A 20,860-nucleotide genomic window follows, 5' to 3' on the forward strand; every position below is an offset into this window, starting at 1 on the left:
TCTTGTAAAAACATGTTTGTACATTTTATCACAATAGTTGAGCACCCTAGGTTTCACTGAGTTATACAGACAGTCCCAGTCTTTATCTTTCCTCTTTCCTTCTGGTGTCCCACATGCTCCTAACCTTCCTCTTTCAACCATACTCACAGTCATCTTTGTTCAGTGTACCCACATTGCTTTGCTACCATGACCCAAAATTGTGTTCCAAGCCTCTCACCTGTCTTTTCCTTTCTGTTTGTAGTGCTCCCTTTAGTATTTCCTGTAGAGCAGGTATCTTGTTCACAAACTCTGTCATTGTCTCTTTGTCAGAGAGTATTTTAAGCTCTCCCTCATATTTGAAGGCAGTTTTGCTGGATATAGGATTCTTGGTTGGTGGTTTTTTTTCTCTTTCAGTATCTTAAAAATATCACACCACTTCCTTCTTGCCTCTGTGGTTTCTATTGAGAAATCTGCACATAGTCTTATCAAGCTTCCTTTGTATGTGATGGATAGTTTTTCTCTTGCTGTTTTCAGGATTCTCTCTTTGTCTTTGAAATTTGATAATCTGATTATTAAGTGTCTTGGTGTAGGTCTATTCATATCCTGTTTGGGGTATGCTGTGCTGTGCTTCTTGGGTCTGTAATTTTATGTCCTTAATAAGAGATGGGAAATTTTCATTGATTATTTCCTTTATTATTGCTTCTGTCCCCTTTCCCTTCTCTTCTCCTTCTGGGATACCCACGAATGGTGTACATTCATATGCTTCATGTTGTTATTCAGTTTCCTGAGCCGTTGCTCATATTTTTCCATTCTTTTTCCTATCTGTTCTTTTGTGTGTAGGATTTCAGGTGTCTTGTTCTCCAGTTCCTGAGTGTTTTCTTCTGCCTCTTGAACTCTGCTGTTGTTTGTCTCCACTGTGTTTTTCATCTCTTGTGTTGTGCCTTTCATTTCCATAGATTCTGCCTGTAGTTTTTTCAAACTTTCTATTTCTACCTTATGTTCGCCCAGTGTTCTCTTTATATCCTTTATCTCTTTTTCCATATCTTCCCTGAACTCATTGATTTCATTTCTGATTTAACATGTTTCTTTGGAAATCTTTAATTGACTGTTTCATTGAAGTGAAACAATATCTCAACTGTATCTTGATCCACTCTTCCTACTGTCGTTTGTAGTCCTCTGTTGTCAAGGCATCTGGCTTACCCAGTTATCCCAATCAGATTTTCCCAGACCAGAATGGGTTCATGTCTCAGAATGGGGTTATATTCAGTTTCAGGTCTCCCTGAGGGTGTGTCTTAGAAATTGACAGACTTTCCTATGAGGTCTCTAGTAGCTGTGGTTTTCCTAACCTGCCCAGCAGGTTGGTGCCTGTTGGCTTGTCGCTGCTGACTAGTGTAAGGAGGTTGGCCTCTTTAATTCTTAACTTAGGTTGTTTTTGTTTTGACTGTTTTCCCCCAGGCCCTAGGGTCTGAGTTCTGAGGGGAGGGCAGGCCCTTGAGCTGGGCCCACCTCTTGACTCTTAGGGAAGATACACCCCCTAGGGAGCTATCTTCTGCATTTCAATAATATCTTTGTCTCTTTGACTCTGCCAACTCCACCCCTGTCTGGGTCAGGGCCCTGTGAACTGAAAATGGCTGAGAGAAAGAAAAAGGGAAAGAAAGCTCCTCTTCAGAGCCAGTCCATGGCCCCCCAATTTTGCCCTTTCGGTTAGATAGAGCACCTGGTCTTCTGGGCTTCCCTTCCTGGGGCACAGGTGCTTTCCAGCTCTCTAAGGTCAGTCTCTAAAAGTCTCTATTTTTTTTTCTGGTTTTTAATTAATTTTTTTCCTCTCCATCAGCCCCACCTCCTCTCCACTGGGAGCAACCTCAAGGTACTTTGCTGCTTGTCTGTGTTTGTAGCTTGTATTCAGCAGTCCACATTAGTTAATTAAAACCCCCATTGTAGCTAGGTTGAGCTGTATTTGCTTGCTACTGACAGGGACTGGTGCCTTCTCCCACAGTGAGGTCCTGCAGCTCAGCCTGCTGTGGGGGGAGGGGGCTCTTGGTGCGGTTCTGCAGTTTTTACTAGATTTTATGCTGCGACCTCACCTTTCCACCCAGTCCAGGTTGGTGTATGATGAGTGGACAGTCATGGTTGTTCCCCAGCAGTTGTTCCAGATTATTTACTAGTTGTTCCTGGTTGCTTATTAGTTGTTCCAGGGGACTAACTAAATTCCACACCTCTCTATGCCGCCATCTTAGCTCCTCCTCCTCCCCTACTTGGTTTTGATATATTATCTTTTCTGTGTATTAACTGGTTTCACTTTGCTAGTATTTTAAGTGTTTTTGCATCTGGTTTACAAGGGATATTTACCTTTTTTTGTTTTTAATATTGTCTTTGGTATTAGGGTTATGCTGGTCTCATAAAAGGAGTTGGAAAGTACTCCTTCCTCCTCTATTTCTTGATGAATATTAGGTAAGATTAGTGTTAGTTCTTCTTTAAATGGTTGATAGAATTCCCCAGGGAAACCACTTGGGCTTGGAGTTTTCCTGTGGGAAGAGTTTTGAATTTGGGTTATTCAGGTTATAACTTTCTTCTTCCATGAGCTTTGACAGTTTTCTGTGTTTAGAGGAAATTATCCATTGTGTTTAAGGAAATGCTTTGTTGGCATAAAGCTGTTTGCAGTATTTTCTTTTTATGTTTTCAATATCTGTAGGCTCTGTAGTGATAACTGCTTTTTCATTCTTGATGTGGGTAATCTGTGTTCTTTTTTTAATATCCATCTCCTGAGGTGTGTATCAATTTTGTTGATCTTTTCAAAGAATCAGCTTTTGGCTTTGCTAATTTCCCCTATTATTTGTTTTCTGTTTTGTTCATTTCTGCTATTATTCTTATTGTTTTTTTCCTTTTACTTTATTTGGGTTTGCTTTGCTCTTTTTATAGTTTCTTAAGGTGAAAACTTAGGTCATTGAACTTAGACCTTTCTTCTTTTCTAATATAAGCATTTAAAAACTATAAAATCCCTTTTTTAGCAATGTTTTAGAAGAATCCACAAATCTTGAGTTACATTTTTATCACTCAATTCAAAATATTTTATAATTTCTCTTTTGATTTCTTTTAATTCATGAGTTATTTTTAAAGTGTGTTGGTTAATTTCCAAATATTAGGTGTTTTCTTAAACATCTTATTGTTATTGGGTTCTAATTTAATTAATTCCATTGTGGTGAGAGAACATCTTCTATATGATTTCAGTGCCTTTAAATATATTGATATTTGAGGCTTGTTTTATCACCTAGCACACAGCTTTCATATAAAATATATCATGTGCATTAGAAAAAAATGTATATTCTACAGTTGTAGGATATATTGCTCTCAAAGTGTCAAGTAGGTTAAGGTAGCTGATAGATCATGTTTAGATCATCTATGAATTTATTGATTTTTTTTAGCTAGTTTTGATAATTTCTAAGAGTAGGATGATAAAATCTGACATTTATAAAATTATTTCTTCCTTTCATTCCCTCAGTTTTTCATTTATTTTGAAGCTCTTATTAGATACATATACACAATTATGGTTGCATTGTCTTCTTCATGAATGCATCCTTTTTTATCATTATAAAATGTTATTCCTTATCCCTAGTGTTCCGGTTTGCTAATGCTGCTGGAATGCAAAACACCAGAAATGGATTGACTTTTATAAAGAGGGTTTATTTGGTTACAAAGTTGCAGCCTTAAGGCCATAAAGTGTCCAAGGCAACAGGATACCTTCATTGAAAGATGGCTGATGGTGTCCATAAACCTCTGTTAGCTGGGAAGGCACGTGGCTGGTGTCTGCTGGCTCCCAGGTTGCATTTCAGAAAGGTGTTCTCCAAAATGTCAGTGTCAGCTTCCAACAGCCGCCTTCAAATTCTGTCTGAGCTTTTATAGGGCTTCAGTGAACTAATCAATGCTGAATGGGCGGGGCCACCTCCATGGAAACATTCAATCAGAGGTCACACCCTAACCAAAGGTGTCATTCACAGTTGGGTGGGTTACATCTCCATGGAAACAATTAAAAGGTTCCAACCTAATCAATTCTTAATACATCTGCCCCCCACAAGACTGCATTAAGGAATATAGCTTCTTCTGGGGTATGTAATATATACAAATCAGCACACCTAGTAATCTTTCTCTAGTTTATCATCAGATATTAATACGGCCATGCCAGCTCTCCTATATATGCTTTTCACATGGTATATCTTTTTGCATCCATTTACTTTCAACCTATTTGTGTCCTTATATTTAATGTGCATCTCTTGTAGGCAGCATATAGTTCATTTTTTTTTTGATAAATTTTATCCATTCTGACGGTCTCTGCCTTTTCATTATATTCTGCTCCATGCATGAATATTTCAGGGAGCTGTCAGGGATCTGGGCAGTTTATATAATTTGGGGCTTTGGCTCTCTGCCCCTCTCTTCTGGGATATTTCTCTCACTTCATAGCAGCTGTGGTTACCCTGCACTACGTTCTCTGGTTATTCAGAAAATGCAGATTTTTATCCAAGTTTTAGATGCATCACACAGTGCTGACTTTGGTCTGCCCTCAGGGTAAAAGCCATAAAGATGGAAACCCATCTTCTATTCCTTTCTTTCAAGTGTTGAATCTTACTTAGAATTTGGCTGCTTTTTTCTTTACTGTCTCTAGTGCCATCAGGCTTAAAAAAAAATTATTAGTTTTTTAATTTTTGTCTTTTTGCATAGTTCAGTTTATCTGCAAGGGAGAGCTTACACAGCCATACAGCTATTTAACCTTTATTTGAATTAAGTATCATTAAAGTGTTTAATAAAATTTACACACTTGAGCAGAATTGACAAACTATTTTGGTAAAGGGCCAGATAGCTTTGTGGGTCAAATACATGATTTCTGACTCATGTATTTTTTTTTAAACTTTTCTTAGTCTGTGGGCCAGATTTAGCCTGTTGGCCAGTTTGCTAACCCTTGATCCGTATCATCAGTAAGCCCTTAACTGAGTCAAGTAGTCATTTTAGAGCGGGGCTGAATGGCAGCTATTTCATTTGCATAGGGTGTGCTACACTTAAGTATAGGTTCTCATGTTTAGAAAACTTAAGTTAAAATGTTAACCCCCAGGAAATGTCGATTAGGCCTGTTAATCTTATATATTCATGAAATTTTCGACCCCCACTCCCCATCGTGCTAACTATGTGCCAAGCCTCATGGGGGACACAGATCCTGTCCTTGGAGTGCTCGTGGTCCTGGAGCAAAGTTGCTTTCTTACAATTGTGAGAAGTTGGGGAGAAACTTTTTTGTCTGTTATTCTGATGAGCTAAAATCATCAGAGACAGCACAAGGCACAGAATATAGCAAGGGCTTAATAAATGCCTATTGCTGATTGAAAAGACTTTTCTTTGTAAAATCAAAGTTCATTATTTTTCAAGTATGTGAAGATTGCAATTAGTTACTAAAGATTTATATTATAAAACCTAAAAAATGTTACCAAACTTTATTTCAGTTGATAATGTGTTTAATAGATCTTATTGTATGTTATACAAATTAAAGTTACTTTTTACTTGTGATTGATTTCATAGTTTTATGTCAAGAAGACTTATAAATGGGTTATCCCAGAGAAGGATAAAGGGTAAATCCTGCAAACACAAGACTTGTTATCCAAGGGGCTTGATCTCCATTTTTTTCAGTTGCCTCATAATAAAAGAAGAGAAACAGGAAACATTTTACATGCCCAATAACAAGATGTGAGTAAGACAATTTTGTCCTATGATTCAACATGTGCTTAAGTTTAACATATGTAAAATAATATTTAATGAGTTATTTAAAGCCTTAATGGGCTACTAAGGAGCAGTGGAGACTGTGGTGCTTCATATTTAGAGAATAAACTCATGACTGATGCTGGTTCCAGTCTCCAGCAAGATTAGACATTTTTAGCTTAGTTCTGTGCTGCCTGTTTCCAGGACTTGGTAGAGACTTCCTCAGAATAAGAGCTGGTCATTTATACCCTGTTCAAAGAAGAGTAATGTTATTTACCCATAATCCCACTGTAGTGAATTTGAAAACATCAAGTGTTATCTACCTTCCCATCGTGTGGCATGAAACAGTAAGACAGCCTCAAGTCTCCTTGCTGCTGTAGGGGAAAAATAGACTCAGGGCCAGAAAAAAGAAGCCTCCCCCATTCTACTCACCAATTTGCTTGGCTGTTATTAATATATCATCATATACTTTTAGAGTTTTTTTCACTCTTATTTCTGTTGCTACTTTATTGCAGTTTGAAACAACTGAATCCTGCTTTATGCGACAGCTGTAAGGGTCAGAAAGCTTCAACTCTGGAAGGATCAAGGAGAAACAAAGTAGTCGATACCTTTACAAGAAAAGAAATGCATTAATAGCCAGCTCCTGATCCCAGATACTCACATATGACATTTATGGTAAGGCAGAAGCCACTTAGGGGCTATGTGTCAGCGTCCTGCTCGTTGTGCCAAACTATCAGTCAGAAAGAGACATCTATTACCATCTCCAGGGGAGGAATCTCACAGTGTGGGGGGTAGCAAGAGCATACCAGTGCCTGCCACCAGAACAGTAGTCCTAGGGTCTCAACCCACTCCATGGTATGCACATTTTGGGGTTGCCAGCAAAGCACAACTTATACAGGCACTGGATGGATCAGTGTTTGGATCAGTGTTCGGATCAGTGTTCACTCACATGGAGAAGAGACAGCAAGTTCAGCTTCAATAGTGGGCGTTGGTCTCCCTGGCCAGTGGGATTCAATCTACAGCAGAGGTAGGGGGATGTCATGTGCACACCCTTCTTCTGCCACAAAACAAAGGACACTACTCTCTCCCCACCAGGAAGAGATATAGAAGTGGGGGTGGTAGGTGCCATAAAACTTACACCCCTAGTCTGGACATGTTTACATGTGCTCAGGGCAAAAAGAGGGAGGAATGTGTGGGCAGATTACTGTCTGCTGTGGTATGTCAAGGTGACTCAAGAAGGGAGTAAGCCCACATTCTTACCCATCCTAGGAGCTAAACTAACACATCTAGTCCTGAGCACAGCATTTATCTGTGGGTCCCAGGGAGAGGTGGCAGGCTGTACTTAACTTCCACACTATCTTTGGGAAAGCTGCTTAAATTCTGTACATTAGTTTCCTTTCAACCCCTCGATGGCATCCTTGTGGAAAGACAACCTTGAACCAGTAGCACCCAGCCAAGCCACACCAGATTCCTGGATCACAGAAACTGTGAGCTAACAAATGTTTGTTTTTCTAAGCCACGAAGTTTTGGGGTAATTGTTGCACAACAATAGATCCTAATATACTGCTGCATAGAAAGATTTAAAGAAATAATAGAAACAAAATCAGGTTCCGCATTAATCTTAATGGTTTTTCAATTACTGTTTAAGCATTAGGATTTTGTTTGTCTCAAGTAGAAAGTTTTCAAGATGTCAGACTTTTCACCAGGATGCTATCAGTAGTCCTGGGCTGCAGTTCTGGAATTGGATCCATCCATCAGTGGAGTATTACAGCAGGCAAAGGGCAGAGCCTGTCGTTTCTTCTGGTTCTTCCACTAACCAGCCTGGTTTGATATCCAAATATCTGAACTCCAAGTAGTGATTTGTATCTGCCTTCTCCTAATGCTTGGAAAGGTCAGCTCTAGAATTTCTCTCTGCTCAAATGATTCTTTGCTTCTTCCTGCTTCTGTCACTAGTGGGAAATGATGACTTGATTAAAACCTTCAACATTTCTGAATTATTCCCTGCCTATCAGGTGTTTACTGATTAATTTATAGTAATCTCCTTTTTGCTCCTTTAGTAACCATGCCTGAAGGGACAAATACCTTGGGTTCTTTGATCAAGTCCTTTAAAATAAATCAAACTTTGACAAATCCAAGTCATTCCTTTACTTATAATTGGAAGGGCATTTAAATAAAATAACCATTTGATTTCTTTTGAGCTCTAATTTAACTTGATTCTCTCAAAAGTTTTATTTGGAAGTATCCAATGTCTGATGCATATTTATAATTCTCCTAAAAACAAAACTGAATTTTCATAGTGATGGCATCAATTTCTTGTAATGGCAATACAAGAGCCACAGTAGTTGGCTTTTTTAGTGACATATTCCATAGATATAGGCTAGGCCCCTTTATTGGAATGAGCTGTATCTTGGGGAAAAAAAAAGAGACTAGTTTAAACATTCTTGTGTCTAAATCTGAATTTGGAAATGGCAAAAATGAAGTTTCCTTTTTTCTCCTTTAGTATAAAGAACTCATTCCTATTGATATGTTCATTCCAAGAGAGAGCTGACAGCTCTCAAAAAACTTGAGCAGTTAGTTCTATTGAAGTTTTATATAGTTCTTGAACAACTAAATCATCTTGTGATGGTTAATTGTTAGCAGAGTTGGAGGGCTGACTACAGACTGAATGCAACCTGTCTAAAAATACTGTGAGAAGAGTAGGCTGAGCTAGACCCACTGCCGCAGTTCACTAACTCTAAGACTTGTGCTTTTTTCTCCCCCATATTTTAATTCTTGCAAAATTGGTATGTTACAATTGATGGTATCTTAGATTAGATGTAATCTGGTAAATATCTGCTTTAATAATTCAGAAGCAGCATTATTTCAAATGCAGTAATCTTTTGTCAACAAATACTTTTCTCTAAAACCTATGGTTACTAGTGGGTCTGCAGATGCCTGTGGAAAAGGCAATGACAGGCAACGCTCAACTAGTAGAGCCTGAGCTACCTGTCCAGGACCCTCCCCCATAAGGTTGTGGCTGATTAATCTATGCCAGTTTTTCATACAGACATAGTTCAGATAAAGTTAAACTCCTTTTCATACTATTTAAGAAGAATTAAATCTGACTTTTTGCAAACAATGCTGTGTCATATGATTTGATACACCAAACTAAAATTTGCTGCTTTGGTGTTTTCTAAGTATATATTGTACTGTATGTATTTTTCCAGATCTATAAAAATTGTAGGATCAACAGAGCACAGATACTCCTATATTAAAATAAGTTTTATTAACAAAGTGGGCTCACAATATAAAATATGGATAGATCAGTTAATTTTACTATTTTGGGGGATCATCTTTTATTTTTAGGTGTAGCACTGTAGGCAAGTAAGTAAAACTAAGACTCATTCCTTTGCCCCAGGCCTGTGAAACTGTGAAAACCAAATATACACTACATAAGATAATGAGTCAGTCATCTTTTTACCTTCCCTTCCACTATTAAGCTCTTGGAAAGCTGCTTCTGTCAGTCACTCTTATGGTAGTCCTCAGCTTGTTGTCCTACCACCCTGGCTTCTCAGGAGACCCAGAATTGGAAAGAAAATGAATCTAAAGTTAAAGGGAAAGTTCTTGCCTGAAACAGTGCCAGGAAATTCTGTCCATATCTCCTGATTATTTCCCTTAAGAACTACTTCTTCATTATGTATGCCAAAGAACATTACAAAGATGTATCCAACAGCTTTTTATCCCTTTCTTCAGCTGACTTGCTTCAGTAGGGCAGCCATAGTGAAGGGCTGTAGGATTTCAGGGAAGTGGAGACATTCCATTTAGAACTTCTGTAAGAATTTGAGGACAAGGTCTCGCAGTCGTACCCTGAGCATCTCATCATTGTCACAAATGATGTGGGTTGAATCGTCCTCAATCTGGATGAGTGTCTCAGCTTCCTGGAGCAGGACAATATGGCCCTTGGCTGTGTCTTCCACCTTAATATCACTGAAGCCGTGCTGCTCCAACAGAAGAGAAAGCGGAGGATGAGTACTCTGAAAACCAAGGTGTGACTGAGAAGGCAGGATGATATTTTACCACCTAAGGGTTCTGAAAATAACACTTCCGAGGCATGGCTAAACTGAACATTCTAGAAAGTGGAATTTTTGAAAGTCTTCAGTGTATTCAGACTTAGTAATAGGGTCTACTACAGCAACAGGATTCAACCAGTTTTATATAGTTTTAATAGAGGCCCTCAAACATGCAAAATCTCATGTAAAACATGACAGGATTTCCACATTCTGCTTAAGCTTTTGTGTTCGTTGAGGAGCACATCCAAGCACCTGTGTTCAGGAGTCTGGAACCCTAAGCTTGTTTCTGTGATCAGCCTCAGTACCACACCCCTGTTCCATCCTATGTCTCAGCTATTCTGAGCTCCAGGAAAATGTCATTCCTCACAGCAAGATACCACTGACCTTGGGATTTGGCAAATACCTCTCAAGGCGGAAGGAGATAAAGTAGCAGAACAAATACTTCTTTATTTATCTCTAATGCTAATTATGGAAGTTTCTTACAAATCAGACATGATGTAGAGAAAAAGTAGAATGAAGACTGATTTGCCTGGAAAGGACACAAAATGGGTGAAGAACATTGGCCTTATGGAAATTCTTCACATTTAGTTATAGGAAGCACAATTGTAGTTTTTGACAGTTACTGATACTCCTGCAGTAAGGAGAGCAGGCAGAAATGGTGAAGACAATATTCAAGGTCAAGTCCCATGGGCCAATTTCTAGATGAGCAAACAAGTTTTCTCAAGTTCTTAAAAAATAAGCAAAGCTTGAGACCTGCTGATAGGGATGAGAAGCACGACAAGGTCCCAAGGAAGGTAGCTGCCAATATGTTCATGCCTGTATTACATGGTATGAATATCTAAGAGTTGAACAACTTGGTTGAAGACCTTCAAGTAAAATTTAAAAACTGATGGAGAAATACTGTATGAGGAAAAAAAAAAGACTAAGAGAAAAAACAAATCCTAGTAAAAAGAAAGCATTTACTTTTAAGATTTGAAAGAACACAGTAATTGAGATACCTAGTTTGGACAAAATGCAGTTACTAATAGTTGCACAGGAAAATCTCCTTTCTTGTAATTACTTAAGTTGCAGTTCTTGCAAGAAGCAGCATGAATAATATCTTTAGCCAATCCTTCATATCAAGGATTCTATAATCCAATACTAAAACAGTGGTTTCTGAAGCCAAAATTGCAAAGACCATTAATAAAAGATTTTTTCCAAAAAAATTGTTGTTGAGAAATTACTTCTTTGGGAGAAGCAGGCATCAGGGCCAAGGAGAGGAAGGAGAAACTGGTGTTCTCCTAGATGACTGCCTGCTTCTCATCTTTCTTTATACTATGTCCGGGAATTGTTGGGCCCATTTCCCAAACTGCCAGGGATCCAGCAACAATGACTTTCAAACCAGATACTTGTACTCTTTTGACACTGCCAGGCTGGCTCTCTGACAGGAAGGGGTTTTGTTGTAGAAAAGCAAGGCTCTAGAGGAGATGGGTCCTTCATCCTTATTCTCCCATCCCTGCCCAGAAACCTTTATTTCTATGTTTTTCAGGAAAGGCTTTTCCTTAGTCTACTTCCCATAAGAAATGGAGCTAGCTACTTAGGACTTGATGGAAGGAAAGGGTGGTAAAGAGAAGAAATTAGAGGACATGAGGAGAAGGAGGGCATTCTCTTTCAACTCTTCATAACTCTCTTCTCTGCTTCTATTCCCTGGCATGACCTGGGACCAAACAAATGCTGTGGGGGCAGTACTCGAAAGCAGAGGCTAAGTAAAAAGCAGCAACATCATTCCTCAAAGCAAGGATGTTAACGTTGAACAACAGAAAGGATGGCTCATATTCAGTTTAGACAGTGTAAACTTAAATTTGCTCACCTTCTCCAGGGTCTGCACAAACTGCTCTACAGGGATGGAGCCACTCAACAAAGGCTTCAAAACCTTGCAGTCTGGCATGTCATCGCTCACCCGCTTTCTCTTCTTACTGCTTGTGGGCTGGGTGGGCCTTGGAGGAAGCTGGAGCAGAATGAAAACATGAATCTCATGAAGGGCAGGCCACATTTAGAACTTGAGTTGGGTGGTACCTGAGTACATCTATCCTATCTCATGGGCCCTGGCCTGGCTTTGAGTCATCTGTGGTGTGAAAATTCAGCAGGCACTTGAGTTCAGGTTCACCCTTAGTTAGGGGTTCCATCTGGAGTTCTTTGCCACACAAACAAGCTAATGCAAACTCTATCACATGGACCAGTATCTTATTTGGCTAAGATCTGCCTTTTATCAAGATCCTTTAATTTCTAGTCAATTCCAATTTGCTGAATAAATTCTTAATAAACTGTGTTGGCAACTGCAGGGATAATAACAGCATAGTGGCTAAGGATACTGGCTATAAGGTCAGACATATCTGATATGGGTTAAAATCCTAGCTCTGCTACTTTCTGGCTGTGGAACGTTTTTCAAGAAACTGAGGGTCAGAGAAATGGCCTAAAAAATGGTGATTATAATAGAATTTTATGTGAATGAAATAAGATAATGCATGTCTAAGTTGTTTTTAAGTGGCAGCTCTTAGTATGTTATACGGGGTACAAAGGCAACACAATGCAAATCTGAATGGAATTTTTCCAAAGGAGACGGAAGCGAAGTCAAAGTACTGTGGATCCCCCTGTGTGCAGCGTTTACTCACCAGGTCACCAGGACCTTGAAGGCCTTTCCTGCTTCACAAGGTAGGTTTTGTATTTGTAAGTATCTTAAGGGAAGGGACTGCATTTTCTACTCTTTAAGTCTTCCTTATCATACCCAGTGCTCAGGGTGGCTGCTCGATAAACACTCGTCTAATGAATGTGCATGGGAAAGCTTTGAGTGATGCTGATTCCTTCAGGGCTGTGAACAGCGCTTAGGAGGATGTGTGGCTGCCTCTCTAGGAGCAGTCTCTCATCTTTTTGAGGCATGTGTCCAGAGAAATAAGTACCAAGAATTTATATGCAGTGCCCTCCTTGTTTCAAACATTGTCCGTTAAGTAGCTTGGTATCCAATTTTTGCTAGGCTGGGAAGTAAATGTCCTGGGAGCTTGTTGGAAGGCCATGACCCTTCTCGGGATTTGGGGATTCTGGTTTGCAAAGGCCTGGGGGTTCATCATGGATTCAATCCCAGCCCACCCTCTCAGATGATACCTGAAGAACGTGCTTGTTATCTTTAGTATGCAGCACAGCCGAAACGGTTGCCAAGGAAATGCCAGGCTTAATTTCCATGGGCACCAGGGAATCTGCAAGCTGAAAGAAAATGGAGGGGTTTCATTGAGGCTCCCTCTACATTTGAGGGCCAAGGGGTGCTGCAGCTGTGCTATCCAGGTCAGGAGTTATGAGGCCACTCTGGGTTTCAGTTCTACCCTTGCATGTGGAGTTCAAGGATAGAAGGTGACACCCACAGGTCAGCATATCACATTTACCAAGCTCACAGCACGTGCCACTGTCCAGGCTGGTGCAAAACAGCAGCTGCTTCGTATTGGGGTCAGGACATAATCTGTTGTAATTATCAAGTGCAGTGGCATAAAGCTGAGCCTTTAATGAGTATGATTATTGATTTAATTTTCTATTTAACTTTTATATCATGTACTCTAAAGATGACCAGATAACTTTAAATAAGAAAAGTGGAAAAATATTTTTTTAAATAAAATCACACATACATGAAAAAAGATATCAATTACAATAAAAAAAGGAGGTAAGAGAAGGCATGGAAAAGGAGGGTGGTGGTATTGGATAAACTGAACTGAAAATAGGAAGAGAGAAATAACCATATTCAAATTTTCCTGGTGATAAAGTATCTTCTGGGGTACTTTTCATGGAGAACTCCTAAAGTTATGCAGCAGAAGTCACTGGGGCAACCAACTGTCATTGCATGCTGGGACCCCACTTGGTTTCTCCTTTTTATTAGTTAACCCACAAATAATCCCAACACCGTGTCATCATCTGAACTCCTGCAACAGCCTTAAAGTGGTCCACCTGTCTCTAGTCTCTGTTCCTTACATAAATTTTTCATGTGGCTTCCAGAAAACTCTTAAAACTCTTATAGCGTCTTTCAAAAACCTGTAACGGATTCCTCCTTACTTGGAATATATATGAATTACAAACTTTTCATTCTGGCCTTTAAGACCCTCCATAATCTAGCTTCCTCCTCCAGCCTTGTCACCTCTCAGGTGTCTTGTGTCAGGAGAGGGAGGGACAGCAGTATTTGGATTAAGTTCTCTAATTCCTAGAAATCTGAATTCTCTTAAGGGTAAAGTACATAGCTTTTATCTGTGGAGCCACTCTTCCCCTAAAATTGAGTTTGATGTGTACCCTTTCTCCTAAGCAACATCAGTGGCTCCCTTTACCCCAGATATTGGTAGTAATGTATGATCTTATTAGAAGCCCTAACACTGTGGTTTAGCTGCATATAAACACTCTGTTTAGCAGATATAGAGACTCCCTACCTATCCAAGCCATCTTTATTTAAAAACAAAGATAGTTAATATGCAAAATGCCATTAATTAAGGAAGCTGCAGAGGATGCACTTTCCATTTGGGGGAGAAACAAACAAACATCCTTTAGTAGTAGCAAAACATAAAAAGCAGTCATAAGATCTTACATGCATTTTCTAGGCAAAAACCGATACTTTTAGTTCTTTTACATTGTTCTTTGGAATAATGAAAATCTCTACCTTCATACAAAGTGGAATCAATAAAAAACTATCAGAATAATCTAGAAAGCTGAGGGACAGAGCTGTTGAACTTAGTTTCAATGTTTTCAGCCTGGCATTTGTAGGAGGATGAGAGGAGGAAGGGAAGGTGATGATACATAAACTAATATTATTGATAGATGAAAATGAAAACTTCCATATGCTATTTCCTGGAACTGATCATTTTCCCTGAGGGAAAACCCATTTAATCAAATCCAGAAAAATATTCACATGCATGTGAAAAGCTGCTAGAAAAGCTTATGCGGCACCACCCACTGTTTAAAGACCCTGGGCAGCAGCCTCCACCAAAGGGCTGGGCCCTGAGAACACAGATGTGGGCTCAGGTTCTAGGCTGATTCCTACTATTTCCATATCTCCCTTTCTGGGCAAGGCTCTCACTGACATTCCTTCCCCTGTCCCTTCACTGTGCCTCCCGTATACCCTGGAGTCTAAACTAGGGCTAAAGGGACCACAGACAGTGTTGTCCTCCAATAGTGTTCTTGACCTACAAGAATGATCACATTGTTTCTAACCCTTTAGAGTTATGCTTTCCCTTTTCAACTTCATGTCTAAGGTCCTTCCTTTTAGGAAATCTTCCCTCTGGCACCCCACTGGAGAAAAAGGGCTTTTCCTGGGGACAAAAGGGACAAACTATTAAACAAAGACCCATGAAGCTCAGTAGCATTTTGGGCTTTATGAGCCTTGGAGAAAAGGCTTTTACTTGGGGTTGTTTCTGTGACCAGGGCATTTATGACTCATCATTAACATGGGAGATGGTAAACAGCCGTTTTCATTGTTTACTGAGAGAGGTATAAACAACTGGATTTAAACTGCAGCAAGAGAGGGTCTCAGTTTCTTTTTTGAATTACTGGGCGGTTATACAAATCTGTGGCCAACAGCAGACATCAGAGAGTAAATACTTGTGTTTCTAGGTCACAGAACTAGATACAAGGGCCCCAAAGACTTCTTCCAGCTCTTAGGCCAATTTAAAATGCTACAGTACACAGTATCATATACATAGTATACCATATATTATATAAAAGTGCTTTTTCGTAAAAGTAAAAGCAAGACTGAGGAACATTAAAAATAAAAGATGTTTAAGAGCAGTGGTGCTCAAGTGTGGTCCAGGGACACAGGGGCTCCCAAAACTCCTTCAGAGGCCCTGTGAGGTCAGTATGCTTGTCATAATAATATTATGATGTTATTTGCCTTTTTCAATTTCACTCTCTCATGAGCATAGAGTAGAATTTTCCAGAGGCTACATAACATGTATTATTGCAACAGACTGAATGAAGAAGGAGCTAGGAGAATCCAGCTGTCTTCTACAGTCAGACATTAAATAGTTTTGCAAATGTGAAACAGCACCCTTCTCGCTTTTTTTTTGGGGGGGGGTCATAAAGGATACTTCAGTTATGTTAACATGTGTTGGGTTTATTTAAACAAATGAACATTTTTAAATGCCTTAGCTTTCATTTATACTATGGAAAATATCAATAGATATAACTCACATAAATGAAAGCTCTTTGGGTTTCTGAATTTTGGGGAGGGGGAGTCTCAATTTTTAAGGAGACTTGAGGCCAAAAACTTTAAGAACTGCTGCCTTAAAAAGTTTTGAAATTTAACCTAGGCCTTCACCTCAGCCATTATCAAATACTAAGCTAGAATGTGAATACCAGACAAAAAAAAAAAAAAAAAAAAAAAAAAAAAATCCAGAAACTGGGCCAGCCTCTTTCACTTTAAAGATGAGAAAAATAGAAAATGAAAAGCAGAATCATAAAAACCACATTAAACATTCCTAACAACTAGAAGCTGGGATAACTAGTTACTCCACTTCTATGTTAAAAACAACAAAATAAAAACCTGGGCCCTTCTTGGAGTGGGGAACCTGCTCCCATCTCTCCCAATTAAAAAAAAAAAATCATCATGAATGGCAGGTTATTGAAACAAAACAAAATTCCAACTGTAGGCAAAATTAGCCTTATGGCTTGGGCAACTAGAAGACTAAAGCAATAAGCCATTATTTCACATTTCCAGCAGAAGGCTTCAGGGGGGAGATGTGGTCAAAAGGAGCCTCTGCTGAGACGAAGGAAGACTGAACTGGTTACCCAGACCTGCAGTGCCCAAAGCTGGAGGAGGCCTGATGGGTCTTGGGTCAAAGCTGCTAGTCTGCTCATTCTGGATTTGAGTGAGTGGCTTAAACCAAGACAGAACAGTGTCCTTGTGTTTCCCCCAAATGTCAATCTCCTCTCTGACACCTTGGCAGATTTATTACTCTTTTGTTTTGGAGAGTGAAAACAGAAAAAGACAAGCTAACTTGTATCAGCTAAGGTAAAGCTGGGGCTGGGAAAGCCCAGGAATTTATTAGTAAGATTATTTCTCCATATTTGCCAGGTATTTTTGTTTTTTTTTCTTTGATAACACAGATCTTCTGGCTTCCTTTTGCCTCTACTATTTGAAAACTGGCATTTATGACATTGGAATTTTACATTAGTGGTTCTCAAATTTTAGTGTGTATCTGCACACTAATTGCTGGGCCCCAACCAGAGTGTTTCTGATTCAGTAGGACTGAGGTTGGGCCTGAGAATTTGCATTACTAACAATTTCCCAGGTGATGTTGATGCTGCTGGCTGGGGACCACACTTTGAGAATCACTGTCTTTTGCCACTGAGAGCCAAAAGATTGATTTTAATAGGAAGGCTTTAAGCAGTGGGGCCTACAGCCTGCAATAACATGAATCAAATTTTGGGCTTTACCCTCACTTAGGTTAAACAAGAAAATCTGTAGCATTTGTTAGCAATAACCTCTGGGGAAGAAATGCACTGGTGGTTCTTCAAAGGTGGACTGTACTCTTCACTGCCAGTTGAGACCATGTAAAATCTAATAATAGTACCGATCTCACAGGGATTATTGTGAGATAATCCATGTAAAAAGCTTACTATAGATAATGGCCCATAGTAAGGGTTCAATAAATATTAGGTTAATTTCATTATAATTAAATAGGGAAGCTAAGGGGCTGGACCAGTGAAATATGGAGAAAGGATAACCTGAAATAAGAGTGCAAAGAATCTCTTGGGTCTTGATAGGATACTGCCTAAAAAGGAAGCGCATAAAGGATGAAGATTTGCCACCAGTGACTATATTCAGAAGAATGGATTTTGAGTTCTGCAAATGGCTGAGAGTGGATCATTCTAACTCCTCAGGGAGGCCCCCGTGAGGCCAAGTATACCTCACCCTGGTACCATCATCTCCACATTTGCCCTCCCTCTGGTTTGGGTGAATACGGGACCTCTGCTTCCACTCAATCTTGTTACACACAGGTTGCTGGGAGCATGCATATTGTTACGACCACCAAAGGAACCAGTGAAACAAAAATGAACATAAAATGTGAATGACTGTTGACTTATGTGTCTTGAAAAACTGGACTGGTTGCATTTTAAAAATCTTGTTATTTTGTGTTTGTAAATACATTTTATGTAAACTAATTATTGAGATTGGTTTGGATCTCCTTAATCTACTGCTTTTAATTAAAAAAAATGCAATTAGGTTAATTCTGGAAAGGACTACATATACTGGAAACTGGATCCCCACTGTATGGAGAGTAAAAACCTGGTCCCTGGCCTTGGTCCACCAGCCCACCACCAACCCTTCTCAGGGTTCATGGAAATGAGCAACATTCAGGAAATTTAAACTTCAAACCCAAGATCTGAATATTTCTGAGCCTCAAACTTCAAAAAGAATTCTGGGAAGACCAGTTTTAATAATAAGTTTTCCTGCCTCTTTTTTTTACTGATTGTTAAAAACATGTTCAAGCTGTCTCAGGGTCAAAAGGAAGCCAGAAATAGCTTCCTACATTTTTATACACTGTAATTGTGGGAGATGGGCCATTTGGCTCTCTTGCTGCCTTCCTCTTCAGATCAGTCACTTAAGCACAATATACCTAATTGTTCACAAGTACAATATGTTTTTTCCTTTTTTCCTTATTGAAACACTGCTTAAGGTTTTATCCAACTGTAAAGTAGACTTTAAAAGATCAAAACCTGTAAGTAACGCTAAAAAGGGTACAAATTATAACAAGCTTACATTCCTTATTTTCTGGTTACTCTTATCTCCTCCTTCTATCTCTGATGTTCAGTGAAACTTAATTCTCACTCATAAATGAGGTCTGGGAAGGACAAGAAAAACCACAATCCTCAAGCAAGTTAATGACAGAGCTAGCAAATGAAAAAAGGACCTGAAAACCCATCACTCTTCCTAGTTACTTGCTTAAGGGTCCATGTTCTTTGGTACATTTGTATTTGACACAAACCCAAAAGAAAACCACCTCTGGTAAAGGCTGAGTTTAACCATGAGAAAGAAAACAGCTCACCTCAGGCATGATTTCAATTTTCTCATACCGGCGTTTGAAGGGCAGGGCAAGGACCTCTGCCCGTCGATAGGACATGGCAGGTGGCTGGCAATCAATCATCAGATCCATCCTGTGTGACTGGGCTGGGGGTGGCTGGGTATACTGCTCAGGACACACCACATGGAGGGGCTGGGAAACCAATGGGAGAAGTTAAGGGAGAAGAAAAGAAACAAGAGGAAGCTGTGAAGTAAAGCAACCTATGCAGAATAAGGTCAGCATTTGCTAGGCCCATTCATTATCCTGATTCTAACTTTTCAGATGCCCAGGCTTACAACTGTCAGGCCATTTTGAACTCTCATCCTCTCAAGTCTAACTAATTGTTAAGAGGAGAGTTGAGTATAGTGTGGGTAAAGTTGAATAAAAATTTCAGGGAAAAACCCTAAACTGCCAGCCATGTTGATGAATGAGGGAATTACTGTCCTAGCTTGCATTTTTTTTTTTTTTTCCATTTATTTTTAAGTTGCTTTTATGTTCGTGTGTCTTCTCTGAAAGTCAGGGAAATAACAGGAAGCTAGTGTTAGGCATGTTGAATTTGAGATGTCTCTTACATTTCCATGAGGAGATAACAAATAGGCAGGAGGATATACAGATGTGGTATTTGGGAATGAGATTGGATCTAGAGCTATAATTTTATTATTATAACTTACATTTTAATTAATGTTAAAAATTAAATTTAAGTTGAAAGTATAGCTATTTAAAAGACATGAGGAAATCTGCAAGGCAGTGTTAGAGTAGAACAACTATTATCCTGGGGAATTCCAACTTGACGAGTTGGGGAAAAGAGGAACAGATAGCAAGGGGATTAAAAAAAAAGATCTGGTGAAGTATCATAGAAGAAAAGCGAAGATATCTTGAGGCTTGAATACCCAATCCTGTCAAAAGCTCCTGAGAGGTCAAGAAGGATGAGGACAGAGAAGAGTTTACTATAGGATTTGGCAATGTGGAGGGTCTTGGTGACTTTTGAAAGAGGAGCTTTCACAGATTAGTGGGAACTAAATTGTATGTGATGGCTCGACTGATAACTTAGAATCCTAGGCAAGCTCATGTTTTCACTTTTCTCAATGTATTTTAATGGTCAGTTTACTTCCTTTATCCTTTCCTTGTCTGTAACTTTTGGGAGGACAAGGGACCATGTATAATTTGTCTGTTTACCTTTCACAGTATACTGATTGGCACACAACAGGTATGCAAGCTCCCTGTCCTAAGTTCCTTGAGGGCACAGTCTTCTTGCAACACATACCATATGTGTACTGTTAGAAGCTGTTGGCTGACGAGTATAGTGAGTTTGGTATTCTGGTTTTGGAGATTCTTTTGGTGACTGCATGTCAATGGGTTTGAAGCAGTGGGCAATGGCAGGGCCCTATTCAGTCATTAGCATGGAATGAATCAGAGATAGAACTTTTAAATAAAATGTCTCTTTTTTTGTTAACTGGAGAGAAAAAAAAAATATTTAGTAAACCAATGTAAACTTGAGACAAATACCACCCAACTGAAAATTAATCTTGGCAGACCACAGAATCATTGTGTAGTCACTGATTTTACTTAAGAGTTTTTGGGCCAAGCCTCAAGTTCCTTGAAGAATAAGGGTTTCTCCAGCAGACAGACCTGGTTGGCTTTAAAACAGCACCCATTCTGTTAAGGGTGAATCTTTCCCTCTCCCTCAAACTTCTTTTCTTCCGACCTAATTAGTAAGTTTACAGCCTTGTCTTGAAGCCACTGACCCCACAATCACAGCCTGAGATCTTTCCCTAGATTCTCCTTTCTTAAAGTAGAGACAGACACCTCAAGTGTCAAATATTAGTACATTAAGCAGGGTGTCAAGAGTTACAAAGTTTGTTTAGGGATTGGGATTTGTAGTTACTGGGTAATGAAAAACAACAGGCTCTTAACTGTTTCTTCCAGCGTGCTGATGAGTACACAGTGGGGTATCAAATCATTCTATGTAGGCCAAAAACTGGTTAACTGCTCTAGTCACGCCAAGGGAAGACCCATATTCTTTTCTTGGTCAAG

The 20,860-nt window shown here is 39.4% G+C and overlaps 2 protein-coding genes across 6 annotated transcripts in view; one reads left to right on the forward strand and one right to left on the reverse strand.

Moving 5' to 3' along the window:
- EXTL3 (exostosin like glycosyltransferase 3) overlaps positions 1-18,523 on the forward strand; it is a 199,125-nt gene extending 180,602 nt beyond the window's left edge. Inside the window, exons 8-11 of one of the 2 annotated variants that reach the window (XR_005213359.1) lie at positions 5,647-5,703; positions 6,231-6,390; positions 12,360-12,455; positions 17,529-18,523. The gene's annotated coding sequence lies outside the window, so the exon portion shown is untranslated. Of the gene's footprint in view, positions 1-5,646; positions 5,704-6,230; positions 6,391-12,359; positions 13,363-17,528 lie in introns of those variants that run through there. The other variant, XR_005213358.1, reaches the window with a different exon arrangement.
- The window catches only part of INTS9 (integrator complex subunit 9), a 132,849-nt gene continuing 115,930 nt past the window's right edge, over positions 3,942-20,860 (reverse strand). Inside the window, exons 14-18 of one of the 4 annotated variants that reach the window (XM_037813161.1) lie at positions 18,812-18,979; positions 12,903-13,001; positions 11,614-11,751; positions 9,561-9,692; positions 3,942-6,288 (exon numbers count right to left, since the gene is read on the reverse strand). In XM_037813161.1, coding sequence (XP_037669089.1) covers positions 6,283-6,288; positions 9,561-9,692; positions 11,614-11,751; positions 12,903-13,001; positions 18,812-18,979 — 543 coding nt within the window. In that variant the 3' untranslated portion in view covers positions 3,942-6,282. Of the gene's footprint in view, positions 9,693-11,613; positions 11,752-12,902; positions 13,002-18,811; positions 18,980-20,860 lie in introns of all 4 variants that reach the window. The other 3 variants (XM_037813162.1, XM_037813163.1, XM_037813160.1) reach the window with 3 other exon arrangements.

The sequence above is a fragment of the Choloepus didactylus genome, chromosome 20 (genome assembly GCF_015220235.1).
Source record: "Choloepus didactylus isolate mChoDid1 chromosome 20, mChoDid1.pri, whole genome shotgun sequence".
Taxonomy (NCBI): Eukaryota; Metazoa; Chordata; class Mammalia; order Pilosa; family Megalonychidae; genus Choloepus; species Choloepus didactylus.